General features: G+C 44.0%; 1 protein-coding gene across 3 annotated transcripts in view; it reads right to left on the bottom strand.

Annotated features, from left to right (window-relative positions):
• ITGA6 (integrin subunit alpha 6) overlaps nt 1-15,058 on the bottom strand; it is a 253,051-nt gene that overhangs the window by 41,265 nt on the left and 196,728 nt on the right. For all 3 annotated transcript variants that reach the window (XM_086956131.1, XM_086956134.1, XM_086956133.1), the window contains exons 15-19: nt 3,302-3,461; nt 2,632-2,715; nt 2,471-2,550; nt 2,278-2,355; nt 2,088-2,190 (exon numbers count right to left, since the gene is read on the bottom strand). In XM_086956131.1, the coding sequence (XP_086812257.1) occupies nt 2,088-2,190; nt 2,278-2,355; nt 2,471-2,550; nt 2,632-2,715; nt 3,302-3,461 (505 nt within the window). The remainder of the gene's footprint in view (nt 1-2,087; nt 2,191-2,277; nt 2,356-2,470; nt 2,551-2,631; nt 2,716-3,301; nt 3,462-15,058) is intronic.

The following is a 15,058-nucleotide window of genomic DNA, read 5'->3' as shown; positions in this document are numbered from 1 at the left end:
GGCTCTTGCTGTGGACCCTACAGGTGTATATGTACTAACTGCCTGAAGCCAGTCACTTGTACATCATCTGCACATCCTCTGTGGAGACTGCTTATCAAAACAGAGCAAATTACCAGTTTGAGAACCTCTACTGAGCTGCTATCTTCAAGCCAAATTGTTGTCAAGTAGGAATTTTTGGAGGCCATTCTATCTGTGACCTGTGGAAGAGGAAGAGCTGGAATTCCCTGCAAGAAGAGGAGTTTCCCTTGCTGATTAAAGATCTATAGTAGATCAATTTGACTGAAGATCTGTTTAGATGCAGACTCTCAACCAAGACCACTTAGGAGCCATGCAATATTTGAAACCCACCTATAATCTGGGCTTTGCCTGGTTTCCAACATTATATAGACTGCAGAATTTTGAAAATGCAGTCCTGATGTATCGCCAGCCCTGGAGAACATTCAACATCTCTCAACGACCCCATACTATTAAGGAACGCCCTTTCCAGAATCCAGAAGGACATGGAGGTTCCGACTCTTCACACCCCTAGGATGTGGTCTTGACCCATGGAAATCCTGATTTTGGAATTGTTTAAACCAACTCACTGGCCCAAATGGTTCTGGGAATGTTGTAATTTTGCCTCGGTTGGTCTTGGACTCTAATGTCCAGCTCACAGGGAAATGCTGAAACATTGGTGTCAAGTGGGTGCTCCTAATTTCACGAAAAACCCCACCACCAGAAAATCTGGAATACGATAGACCATTGAGATACGGTCTCCTAAAAGGGTACCTCCAGGGAATATCATAGTGGGTGCTGTGGCTTTTTACTATTTTTCCACTGCAAGTTTACAAACTGAGCTTCAGCTGTAGGTGCTGAACCCAGAGTGGAGGCCAGACATGAGCAACAATAAGATTTTAATTCTTTTTTGTCCAACACCGCTGAACTATTGACTCAGATTTAGTTTTAAACAATGTAGTAAATCTGAAGAGTCTAATGCTACAGCATAAGGAATACTACCACCACCGTCCAAAGTAGCAAAGCTCCAGATGCCCAAAACTAGTGAGTTTCATACGTCACCAGCTTTCATGTATCAAGTGAAATACCAAAGAATTGATGCAGTTCTCCTACATTCCCCTGATTCCTGTCAGCCAAGTGATTTTGTAAAATGGAAGGAGGTCAGTCCACCTCACAGAGTTGGCGGTACTATTCAAGATAGATTGAGCTCTTGTGGATAAAAGAGGTTTTTTATTACTGAAATACAATTGTGTTGCTTGAAAGGGCGTTAACACAAATAGTGCAATGCTTCGATGTTTAATTGAAAGTAAAAAGCAGGTAGTTCATCTGGTTCAATTGTGGAGAAGGCTGTATAGTCTTGCAAAACTAATTTAAAAAAAGACATATATAATGGTATAGATAGTAAGGGAATGACAGTTGTGTTGCTTGATTTAAGCTCACACGGAAACAGCGATGTTAAATAAACATGCATGTATGTATGTAGGTAGAGGTATTTGCATAGTGCAAACCTAGTTAGGGAGCAGCAGAATGCTGAAGCTAGAATTCTGTTAAAACCAATCTTTATTCACAAGAAGGAATTGTGCGCTGTCAAACAGAACAGGGATGCCCAAACATTTGTTGCTTTTGAGGGCTGATCCATTCCAGATTTTGAAAATATTCTAATGCAATACATTTACATGCAGGTAAACTGAATCTACATCCTTTATGCAGTCAGTAGTTATCCTGTATATGTGCTATGGCTCCTGCCTCTAGGAAACCAATGTACCCAGAGAAAATTCGAAATTCCACCGCCCGCCGTCAAATATCCTGAACCTGGATATAATTAGTGTTAAGAAATTATTGTCAATATCCATATTAATTTAATCATGCTGCAAAAGACGCATTTCTGCATTCTCTCTACAATACAGAAAATCTTCAGCACAGTTTGCAGTTGTATGTGCCTACCAGATGGGTCAGACGCATTTAAAAACAAATACAGAGTGGCCTGTTCTAGGGTGCACTTTAAATGCAAGAAGCTGTTAAATCTTCTTAGGACATATGGAAACAGGTAATCGTGAATTAAATTAGATGTTCGTGCATTCCAAATAGCTCACCTTGAACTCAAACTCTACTAAGCTTCCAATATCATCCTCCACCTTCATAGCGCTTTCTCCGAGGACTTTGCCTCCAAAATACACCTGAGGTGGCTTGGCAATACTGTTGAGACATAATCAAAACTATGGATTAAATTACCTTACACTCAATATTAAACAAAAGGTACTAGGCCAGGATAGAGCCACTTACCCAGAAACTGAGAGAAGAAGTTCAACAAATACTTGAGCTTGGGCAACTACTTGTTCCAGATTATCCTGGCTGCTTGTTCTAAGGAAACCAATAAAATAGATAAAGCAATTCTATTCATAATTGCAAATTGTCCTTAATAATGTTTTTAGTAATGCAAAATGTTTTCACTTGAAGAATAATCAAAAAAACTTACGTTTTTAAGTCCAGAGCAATGGCAAGCTCGGCTGTGTTCATAGACACTTGATTTGTACTCATAACTAACCTAAAGGTAACCTGAAGGTGACAAAAAATTATCTGTTAAAAATGTAATCAGAAAAGCGAATATAATAGCCTACATGATTCCCCATCACTTACACTTGAACCTCTTTTGAAAGGATTTCCCAGTTCACAGTCTACAAGAGATCCATTCTGATTGGCAGTGCACTTTAGCTGATTTTCCTGTGGAAACAAAAATGTAAATGGTATATCAAGGGGGGATAAAACATATGCTACACAGAGAAACTATTTTTTTGCCTTGTCCTTTCCAATGAAAGCCTGTTTTTTTTAATGATTTCTGCCAGCTAACTACCTCCATTTATGGTATCGCTAAAACAAACCCATATATAGTCAATGTTAAAATACGGATTATAAAACAGTGACCCATCAGCTATTAAATATTTAAGGGGCATAAAATGCTGCACTTCAGGAGGTAAAACTCTGAAGAGCAGCATTTCGCCTGCGAAACTGCATGATGTGTGGGTGGTCAGACAGGATACAAAGCTGATGAGAGGGATTTTCCAGCCGTCAAACAAAGAAGGTTGGAGGGAGAATTAAATATATTCCTGACCAGTAGCAATAGTTTCAATGTGATTGAAAAAACAACAATGGAAATCAGACTTTTTTCATTCATAGCTTTCACTAGATCCCTCTTGCATTCGAAATTCACTTTTTTAAAGTATGTACAATCCACCCTTCCCATTCCTCCACCCCACCCCCACAAAAAAAATAGAGAGCTGTAGTAACGCAAGGTGTGTATTCTACTTACAGGAAATCCATTAAGTTCTTTGTAAGAAGAATAAAACAGTGTCTCTGGTAAAGCTACAACCAGGTTAGCTTCATGAGCATCATCGCCGTCATTGGTGACTGTGATTTCCAGAGCAATATTTTCCCGATCTTTGAGCACAAGCACTGGAACTCCATGTTCACTATTAAAAAAAAGATTCAAGATTTAATCATCCAGTAAATGGTAAAAACTATTTCAAAAAGTAATCCATTTCAATTTAAAATTTGTATAATTTCAAATGTTGGTCATTTCCATTTCAAGGGAGTGGAAGTGTACAAATTTGCCTGTTCACACATAAAAGGGTCAATAGGTAATAGGATTAATAGGCTGGGTAGGGGTAGGGTGGAAGGACAAGAGGCAGCAGAAGTCTACATTTACTTGTATTGCATTTACTAAGAGCTTCATACCCCTGATGAGGATAAGAAGGATTCCAAGTTGCATCAGGTTTCCGGCACCCTTAAGGAGTTCCTAGTTAATATAGTATTGGACGTATTTTAGTCTAACTGGGAAGTGTTGCATGTGGTGTTAGAGATTGAAATAAGTGTTATAAACATGGAGCATTGAATGTCCCTGCACATAATCATAAGGTACTGCAGAGAGTGACAATGGATGCACCTGTGCGTACATACAATTTTAATAGTGGTCAGGAGCTTAAAGTCGAGACAATCAGAGTGTACACAATGCGGAGAGGTGGAGTTCACAAAGGAGCAGTTTACATGGAGTATACAGAGAAGTAGTAGAAACCCAATCCATGAAGTCACTATTAAACAAAAAGGGTGTATATGCTGCGAGGCTACACCCATAGCACTGTTAAGCAATCAGGGCATGTAAGATTGCAGTAAATGGGTCCAGCTGCAGGCACTACCCTTCATCACACTTCATTAAAGAAAGTCTGTCCTTTGGTCACCATTGGGAGTACTTTCAGGATGTTCCCATTGCCTCTGGCTCGCCTCCCTAATTCTAAGACTTCTGCTCGCATTCTGCTGAGCCTTACCAGATTAGGAATGGTACTAAACCCTTTTGCCTTCACATTCATTCACTCCCTCGGAGTTGCTACCACCATGATGTAGCCTGCTCCTTCCATAGGTAGATCCAGTAGTAGAAGTTCCTGTGAGCTCCTGCACCTAAGTGAAAACTGATTACTGCACACCTGAGACTACAAATGCATGCAGTGCTTCTGGCACTCTTTAGGGAGCATACATGGCCTCCCAATTAGATTCCTCAACCTTTAAGAGCTAAACACAAGGTTCCATGGACCTTGAAAACTACACAAAAAAACATTTAATTGGACTGCCCTTATAGAAGTCTAGTTTGCAGAAATGTACTGTACTCCAGTCTGCTCATGGCTCCAGGATACGTTAAACTAAAGTCATTTTGTAGAGATCAACAGTCATTTTAGCCGATCAACTAAAAGGCACTAACAGATCAAGATTGGAAGGGCAGATGTAATTAATTGCTTTAAAATAGAAACATTTCTAATCTTTTCCTAAACATCAAGCGAGGCAATATACCAGAAATAAAAGGTGGAGGGCCAGGGTTGCCCATAGAAAAAGTGATAACAGAAAAACTACGGCCTTCTGGTCTCGCTCTCCAGAATTAAGGAATTTCCAAGTGAAGCAGTTTAGATTTTAGATAGATGACGTAATGAGGAGTATATATTGCCAATGTGTTTCCAGGCATATTTGGAACAGTAGTGCAGAATGATTTATGTACTAAGCACATGATTTGGAATAAAATATATATGAGAAATAAGGAGCCAATATAAGGCATTAAAGAATGGCTTACCACTACTTGAGGAGCAGCCAAATTAAGTGGGTTGCTGGATTTTGCAAGATTTGTAAGAATTGCAGTAGTCTAATCGAGAACTGACCATCGTTAACTACAGATCATTCCTTTTGGCAGATTTAAGGTGTTTCAATACAATGAATGCTTCTAAGTTGGAAAGTCCAAGTAAATAGCACTGCTGATCACAGAACGATCAGGGGAAGGAATAAGCTTTTACAGCCAGAGAGTTTATTGCAAATAGTCAGAATTTTCTCCCGCTAGCAGAACTTCCATTATGAGTGACTTCAGTTCCCGCCAATACCTGTCCTTCCACACCCGATCATCTTGAAGAACCTACCCATAGTCATGTCATTGCAAGGGTGACTGTTTAAGTGAAAGTGAAGCTAAGTATTATCTGCAGAAAAGTGTGTGTGTCAAAATGTGTGTTTGCTTTCTCTCCCCTTTCTCATCCCCCCAACAGATGGCAGCCATATATAACCAGGAAGTAGTCCCTTCTGCCTGCCGCTTTGGTTGACAAGTGGGTTAAGCATGGAGGGCAAAAGAGCTGGGGAGATGAGGCATGCCAATATTTTCTCTGGGGAGGAATCGCCTCAACATGCTGCTGCATCATTTACTTCTGCTGAGGTGTGTAATCCCCAGCAATTGGATATTCTATGTATGCTGATCAACAAGGTTGTGGAAGAGGCATTTAGTCATGGTGAGTCCTTCTGCTCTCAAAAGGAAACATTATTCTACCCCTCAGGATCCTGACACAGATGTTTGAGGAAGAAGTGAACAGAGAGGCTATGTGCAAGAATCTGACCTGTCAGAGGTTATATCGTATTTAGGTCGAATTTAACTCGGTTGGCTGCATCATCCAGGGCTAATAAAGATTACTTTTCATTTCAATATGGGCACAGGGACACCGATTCTCTTCCCAACCACAACGCAACAGGGAATCTGCTTTCAAGAGATTGGGAGGTTTTAGAGAAGTCCACATCCCCCAAGTTTTTGGCTAAGAAGAACATTCTGGATGGTTTTCAAAATAAGTTATGGACACAAGTGAAGGTCGATGCTCTAAATGCTGCCCCTGTCTTCTGGTAATAAGATGCCTCTCTCTTGGATGCTTCAGATAATTTAAAACAAGCATTTACAATGCAACGGTCTCGCCTTTGGAAAAGTTAGAGCTATTGGCATTGTAAATGACAAAAAAATTATTTTTGTGTTGGTTTTGAAAACAGATAAATAAATGGCATTGTCATTTACAATGCCAATAGCTTAATCTCTCGCAAATGCGAGACTTATTTCATTTGCACCCACACACACTCAGAGCCACACACAGAGCCACACACAGAGCCACACACACACACACACACACACAGAGCCCTCACACACACAGAGCCACACACAAACACACAGAGCCAAACACACACACAGAGCCACACACACACAGAGCCACACACAGAGCTACACACACACAGAGCCACACACACAGAGCCACACACACACACAGAGCCACACATACACACACAGAGCCACACACAGAGGCACACACACACAGAGCCACACACACACACAGGCACACACACACACACACACAGAGTCACACACACACACAGAGCCACACACACAGTGGCCCTCCCCCGACACAGGAAAAAAACACCAACTACCTATTGTCAGCAGTTATAGTGTTTTCAAATATTTGACAGTGCAAACAGAATTAGGCAGCTTTTACTTTTTCTATGCATTTGTATCACCTTCGGATATTAACTAAGTGCAGATGTAGCGGATTAGTATGCGTTGCTAAAGTTCACTTCCAGTCTGTGCTTTGTCCTACAACCCTTTCCACCTCGCCTTGAACTGAAGGCCAACCAAAACGAGCCCTCATAAATCAGTGTCCAGATTTCCTGGGGCTGCAAACTGCACCCTTGCAGAAGGTACAGGTGGGGAAGTGAGAGAAGGCGTGGTCTGGCTTGAGGCAGGTTTCTCGCTCTGCTTTGTGCACCTATAGATTACTGCCTACTACCGGGTTAGGGTGCCAGCCTCCCTTGCCCCTCCCCAACACAGTTCTTTAAAGAAAATAAACTGCTTCCTGTTAAATGACGAAGTGATTCTTTTAGGCAGTATGGCAACAAATCAAATCTAAAATTTGTGTTGTGTGCTCGCTGCACCAAAATCGTCTAAAATAAAAGCAGAACGCGGAAGGTAAAATAAGTTTGGGGATTACATGCAAGATGGGCTTCACAGGTCTCTCTCCAGGAGAAAATATGATGGAATATTTAATATGAGTGTGGTGCTTCCTCTTACCATCCATGTTCTCCCGGTCGCTGATGTGCTGCACGTTGCAGACCGTGTCCTCCCGGCTCAGGTCTGTCTCAGGCTGGTAGGACTCCAGCCTGGAATGGGCATTTCTGCGCAGCTTGGGGCTGGACGACACGCAGCAGGACGCGGTGTTCCCATGGTGCCTCCCCTCGAACTCCCCGCCCGCATCCACTTTGAAGGCTTTGCTGCTCCTTGGCTGCTGCTGGCACAAGTAGTGGGGGTCGCTCTCCCCCTGCTGGCACCCAGAGAGGAGCGGGGCTGGGGTGTCGGGTCCGGCCGCCCGCGCCGGCTAGGAGCCGGGCACAGTCATGGGCAGAGCCGGAGACGGACGGGAGAGGGGGCTCCTCCCTTCTCAGCCGCACATTCTCTGACGGCAGGCACCCCCACGGCCTCAGCCTCCACCTGGGATGCTGCTGCTGCGTGCAAGGGAAGCAGGCAGCGGCGCCCTAACGCTCCCCACCCAGGGCGGGCTCGGTCGGGGAAACAGGAGGCAGGTGGCCACAGCTGGGGGGGGAGGCTTTTCTTGGCATTTCGTCTGTACAGCAAAACCCCAGCAGTCGAGTGGTCCGTCAGTTTTGTTTTCGATAACAATAGTTTGGGCATTTGAAGCTCAAAACGGCAATGGTAAAATTAAAAAAGTAAGTTCCAGAATGTAAAGTGACCTTGAATGAAAAGCTATCACTGATCTTCAATGTCAGAAATGACGTGCAACTCAGAAACTATGGAGGCAGCATCGCGGGCACCGGCGGCCACAGCTGGGGGGGGGGGGGAGGCTTTTACTGGCATTGCGTCTTTGGCCGCGGCAGGCATAACGCAAGTTTTCTCTTTTAGCCTGTCCTTTTCTGACTGGGCGCCCCGACTTCCTGCTGGGGTAAATGGTTCCTTATCTTCTTTATGGGGCCATCTGTAACCATAAAGAAGATAAGAAAACTTAACGTCAGTAGGACCTCTTCTCCAATGGCTGGCCACCGTTTAGTAGGCCAGCCAATGGAGAAGAGGGGCAGGGCTTAACCCTCGCTAGTGAAACTCTCCTTAAAACATAAAATCTCGAGAGCTCGACTGCGCATGTGCGCATGTGCGCAGTACGCCACGCGAGACCTAAAACCCATATTTCAATGGAAAACACTGTCTGCAGAACCATTTACCAGAATAGGCATTACAAACAGCAAAGTGTTTACATTTGCCTGCACAACCCCTGCAATTATATCAGACAAGCAAAACAGTGTTTAATGAATGGGCCAAAATGTTACCAATCACAAAGCGATCGAGACCTTGGCTTTCCTTTAGCAATTTGTTGCAAATTGAAGCTTGCAGTTTATTCCAGCTGTTTTTATTAATGTGAATCAGGACTGCGACTACCAGAATGCACTAGGTGGCTAAGAAAGCATGGATGCCATAAGTTAGTGACATAGAGTCACTTAGTGAGGCAAAATTGTGCAATTTTGATGGAAATACTATATCCAGACTGGCATACAAGAAGTTGTTCTCCCACCGCGTTCTCTCTATAGTGGAGGGAAGTCTGTCAGATTTAACTCTTCCTACATAAATAGGATAATTTGCCACTACCATCGTCACGTCATGCCTCAAGTTTGCTGTAGTAAGGATGTGGTACGTTCCATACTCAAATAAAAATACATTTTTAAAAAAGCACAAAGAAGCCGCCGATGTTAATGGCTTGGCCACTACCCATTCTGTTTGCCCCCCCCCCCGTCCCTCCAAGACTTGGAACCTCCCAGTCTGCGCCCTCCCAGAGCAGCTAACCAGGAGAGGACTTGTGAAGGTGAAAGGCTTTTGAAGCCTTAGGCGGAGGCAGAGGGAAAAGAGAGGGAGAACATAAAAGACAAAAACCCCGGATAAAAATGAAATAAAAAGTGGCTGTCTTAAACTGTAATTGCACTCCTCTGTGGAGCATGCTTTCAGATATATAGTGATTTACCATCGGCTCCGACCACAAATCAGGTCTTGAGAAACACTTGTGCTGTAATCTCATCATGGCCTGCTTTCACAGCAAGCCATAAATCACCGGGCCTTTGTTATCATAGGCCTCCATGAGAGCCTCCACGACAGGCCATGGATCCTGGGTATATAATCCGGCCTGCACAAACACGGGGTCGGCGCGGCCTGGAATACTCTCATAATGGCTGCTGTGCAGCTGCTGGAACGCAGGCCCGTGATGGATCTCCCCTTCCCAACCGTCGCCATCTATTCCGAACAAATTATTACCACATAAATTTCTTGTCAACAGAAACGGCCAATTAATTAAGTTAAAAATTTACTCCTGATCCCATCTACAAACCACATAGAAGTGCCAGGCAATTTTCCAGTTGCTGGATATACGGCAGGTCAGTTTGATGAATAATTTTTAACTTTGTCATAAACTCCGAGGTAGGCCGATGGTATCTGGGGCGGGGGGGGGGGGAACCCGCAGCGAGATAAAAGGCTTTGACACATTTACACAAAACAGGTTATTGCGGAATCTGAAGGCTGCCGTCTGCGCGCGGAAACACATTTCCAATTTCTGCAAAGGTTCAGGGGTGAGACGGAGGTCGGCAGGCTCCGTTCTTTACATTGAAGGTCGTCGAAGGGAGTTTGCTAATAACGCTGTGTGCGCTGTGCAAAGGGCAGCCGAAAACCACAGCATGGTCACCAAAATTGCCCTCATAACCGATGCAAATACTACTTGTTTTTATAAAGCGCCTAATACTCCACTTGTGCCGTTCCTCAGCGCTGTAAATGACATGGATTACTATAACGTGATATAAAGGTACCTAATTTCCTGCTTTGGAAGAACAAAACCATGAGTCGGCTTTGCCTGAATTCTATCTCGTCCCTTACAGCTGATAAAACAAGCACCTACGGGCACACGGACAGCGGGAGGGGGGACGGACAGCGGGAGGGGGGGGCAGACACGGACAGCGGGAGGGGGGCGGACACGGACAGGGGGGGCGGGAACAGCGAGTACTTAAAGGGAAACGTGTGGGAAGGGCAGGGCCGGGCTTCAGCGTGGGCAGCTCTGGAAACAAGCATTGGCAGTGGCGAAATGAAATAAAAACAAGCACCTACGGGCACACGGACAGCGGGAGGGGGGACGGACAGCGGGAGGGGGGCGGACACGGACAGGGGGGGGGGGCGGGAATAGCACACGGTCAGCGGGAGGGGGGGGCGGGAACGGGCACTCACCTGGAATTCTTGCGGCGGCCGTGGTCGGCATGGAATGACGAAAACAAACACCTAAAAAAAAAACGAAACTCCGCCCACCGCCCGATGACGATGCAAAAAGGGTGGAGAGGGAAAAAATCTCGGGAACGCCCACGAATCTGGTCTGGCCTTGACGGACAGATCCGGCTTCCAATGGCTAGCCTCCATTTATGGAGCTAGCTAATGGAAGAAGAGGCGGGACTAAGCCCCACACTGTAGGGACATAAGATTTCTCCTGGGCGGAGCTAGGAGCTCCGGCCCCAGGCGAAACCTAAAAAGTGGATGGAGCAATCAGACCAGCCTATGCCACTTCGAACTTCGCCATTCGAACTCGTGCTTATGCAAAATATGCAGGCCAATCCCTGCTACATGATTTGAATTTCAGGGATTTGGTTGAAGAACTAGGGCAGGGTGGAGACGGTATGGAAGGGCAATCCATGATGGATTACGTAGTAAGGTTCTTCACAGTCCTCTTTTGAAAAGTTGTGTGCATCAGCCTCTGCCTCAAGAACTTCAGTTTCTGCCAGAGGACACCTGTGGCTCAGAAACTGGAAATGTGGTATCACATATTCTTTTCACTGGGAGTAAGCCACTTGGTCTACTGTTGAAAGATGCTGTGAAGAAGTCAGCTGAAGACAAGAAACTGGTGGCTCCCTCACAACCTTATTACAAGAAACGGAGTGTAGGTTTTTATTGTGCCTTTTGTAACTCAAGAGGAGGAAACCTGCGCTTTTGAGGTAGATGTCATGGCCAGGGCAAATTCTGGACCCAACCTACATTCAGCACTACCACACCCTCCTCCCAGAAGTCATGACTACACCAGGAGGGTTGGAGGAAACATCTTTTTATACTACCATGCATGGAAAGCATCAATAATGGACTAGTTATTTCTTCAAATTATATCAGAATAATACAAAATAGACTTTTCTTCCAGTTTACAATGTTTGTTCTATCTGACTTGATGACATCAAGCTCTACTGAGGGAGAACTGGCCCTTGTCTCAAAGGGGTAATTGGACTGATTCCCATGAAGAGAAAAGACAGGGTGGTTACACCTGGATGTTTTTTTTGTCCAGAAACCCTTTGGAGACTTTGCCCGGTTCTGGATCTGAAAAAGGTGAAGTACTATGTGCAGTATATAAAGTTCCAGATGGTTTCAGTCCTATTATTCCCCTTGTTCACAGAGGGTGTATCTGGCTTCCTTAGTTTATTAGATGCCTATCAACGCATTGTTGTGCTTCAGGATTCCCAAGATTTGCAGTCGCAGGAGATTACTAGCAATTTTGTATCTTGTCCTTCTGCCTTTCTTCAGCCCAAAGAATCTTCACACAGACCTTAGGTCCCCTGATGATTAATCGTCATGCCTTGGGCATCTTGGATTTCCCCTACCTAAACAATTGGATAATTTGTGGTTCCTCATTCTCTAAGGCTTCAGAAGCATTCCATTAGGTATGCATGATGCGGAAAATCATATCAGATCAAGCAGAAGAAATGGACGTGGCCCCAAACTGGACTCACAGATCTAGGTATCCCCTCCTTCAGCGGTAGATCGTGCCTTCTCTAATTTTTCCACCCTCTCCAGCTCCTCTGAGCCGCCCAATTCTTTCAGCGAGAAAGAGCAGCAGTGTGGCATTGGAAACTTGGAGATTGAAAGGATGATGTCAACAGCCCCATGATGATCTCACAATGCTGCAGTTTCAATCCAGAATTCCAGAAGGCCTGCAACTCTCAAACTTTATGAGAGGAATTTTAACTTCTGGTGTCTCTGGAGGAATCCAGTAGCCTCATCTTGTGATGGAAATTCAGTATTGGCATTTTTTAAGGATCGCTTTTTTGGGGGTTAGCAGTCGCCACCATATGGAGCCAGTTGTCTGCCATAAAAGCCATAAGGGGTGTAGACTGGTTTCTTATAGACAATTTAGCTCATTGTTTCTGAAGTAGTTTTGCCCTAAGAATGCCAGTACGTCACTCTCCCATACAGCTTTCGGTCTTCTGTTGGTTCTCAATTTGAGGGAGAGCCCTTTTGAACCTCTTTAACAAGTAGGTCTAGAATTTCTGACCTATAAGGGTTTTTTTCCAAGTAGCCAACACTTCTGGTAGACTATTGCGGGACACTGGGGTTCTGCTTTCTCATAACCCTTTCATAAGAGTCTTTGATAAAAGGTTGTCCTTAGACCGGATCCTGCCTTTCAACCCAAGGTTTTCTCATCTTTTCACCATTCTCAGAATTTGGTGCTTCCTGTGTTTTTAAATAATACATATGCAGATCAGGAGAGTTTAAGGTATACTTTAGATTGGCACAGGTCTTTGTCTATTTATCTGGACAGAACATCTTATTTTAGGCAAATAGATGCTCTTTGTGTTACCTCTGGTCTGACAGGAAGGGGGCATAAACCAACAAGATCTTTCTTTAGTAAATGGGTGAAAGCCGCTATCTTCCTGTCCTATTCAAAAGCTAGGGTCCCTCTTCCTTCAGTATCGGGTAGATCCACAAAAAGTAAGTCTTCAACCGGCCTTTAAGGGAAGCAGCCTCACGAGTCTTGCCCAATACATTTTGTTGCTAAAAGCTGAGCACAGGAGATTGTTTTTTTCTTTTGGTGGAGTGGTGCCGTCTACAATTACTTAATTTCTGTATTGCAAATAAATACATTGGGAATAGCAGTTCAAGCTGGATCTTGTTCGTTTTCTTTCTGATCAATAAACAGGTAAAGAGTGTCCTAGGGTTACATTTAACCACAAATAGGGAGCAAAAAGAGAAGGGTTTTAAACGGCCTGCTTTAGGATGTTTAAAGAAAGCCCTCACTCACCACCTGGTGATGACATGCTTCATCATTGGGCTCCACCAAAGAGACCAAATGTCTCTTTGGTGTGCTACAATGCCAGATCTACTGCGGAGCAGGTTGGTGAGAATTAGGGCGTGTTTTGTGCAAAAATAAGCTAATGAGTGGTGAGGGAATTAAAAGTAGTCTGTAGTGTATCAAGAGGAACTTTATTCTATGCTCACTAAAGACAGTACTATAAAATCAATGTGTATGGAAGCAGTCCATATTTAGTTGAGTGGTAGTTTCCTAAATATCAGTCGACATGTTTCTTGCCACGAAACGGTGTAAATTTACCGGTTAATTCTTCAGGACTAGAAAGGTGTATTTAAACCCTGGCGGTATGGACGCGCTAAGGCCCACCCTTACCTAGGGACGTGAAAGTGAAAATAATGAAAAACAGTGAAAAAGTGCAAACATTTTAGGAAGACAGGTAAGTCTCCTAAGTCACTCCAGGTTTTGGAGGCTTCAACTTTGCGGTTTCTGCACCTGAAAATAAAAGGACAAAGACATACATGTAGAACAAGACATATATTTAGTATTTGTTCTGATGGTAACCGTAAGTCAATGGTGCTCTAAATGTGGTTCAGAGACAATAGTGGTGCGACATAGCCATATCGTTATCACCACCTTAGCTACTAATCAGAGGGAAGTGCTACGTGCTATTTTGTGGTACGAGCTCGGTGTGTAGGTAGGTTAAAAACCGGGAGGTTCCGATTTGCGATCAAATTAATGGTACAAGCAGATCCCGTCAATAAAAACATAGTTAAAATGTCTCACTTTGTTGGTGTTTCGGAGGAACACCATGGGTCACAGGAGGGGGGTGGGAACGTAATTGGCACACCCTGCTCGTTTATCAGAAAAAGGGGAGGAAAACATAGAGTGAGTCATTGGCATTACAATCGGTACTTAGCTTCATGGTGAACTGACCGTTGGATCGTAGGTACTACTTACGCCCTCGACGCTCGGCACCCTCAGTGTACCTGCATCACCCTCTACTGGACCCCGACGATGTGGAAGCGGGACCCCTATGCCGTATATGTATCATCGGCAGCGAGGTGAGGATCATTTCCGGGATGGGATCTTTCTGATACATGGTGCAATTTTATCCAGGGTTGGTATAAGCTCATCACATTAGGACTGCAAGGAAGAAGAGTGCTGAGAAGGTAATGCTGAGATTACTTACCAGTAAGCTGCATTACTCTGAGTCATTGTCTTCCTGCTCACATCATTACTGCTGCCCACCTTCCTGGGATATAAAATTACTTTTTGGTTTGATAATAATCTGGTTTTATGATTACAGGAAGTTCTTCTCCTTTGCTTCTTTTAAAGTACTGAGAAACACAGGAAGCATTAGTGTTGACCATATTAGAAGGGGTGAAGAGTTTTTTTCTTTTGTAAATGGGAAATCTGTGAGCAAGAGGCCAATACTTGTCACCAAGTTAGGAGGAAGGCAATGACTCTGAGTAATGAAGCCTGCTGGTAAGTAATCAGAGCATTAACCCAGTTAGTTGTTCCTATGGCCTTGAGTAAAAGAGGGAAAGAACAGCTAACAGTAAATGGATAATTAGGTTAGTGAATACTCATTATTCACACCTAGTACACTAGGAAAATCCAAACATGGCTAGCATTTTTTT

This window comes from Lissotriton vulgaris, chromosome 2_1, assembly GCF_964263255.1.
Source record: "Lissotriton vulgaris chromosome 2_1, aLisVul1.2, whole genome shotgun sequence".
Lineage (NCBI taxonomy): Eukaryota > Metazoa > Chordata > Amphibia > Caudata > Salamandridae > Lissotriton > Lissotriton vulgaris.
The sequence above is the reverse complement of the archived record's forward strand: the minus strand, read 5'-3'. Positions and strand labels throughout refer to the sequence as shown.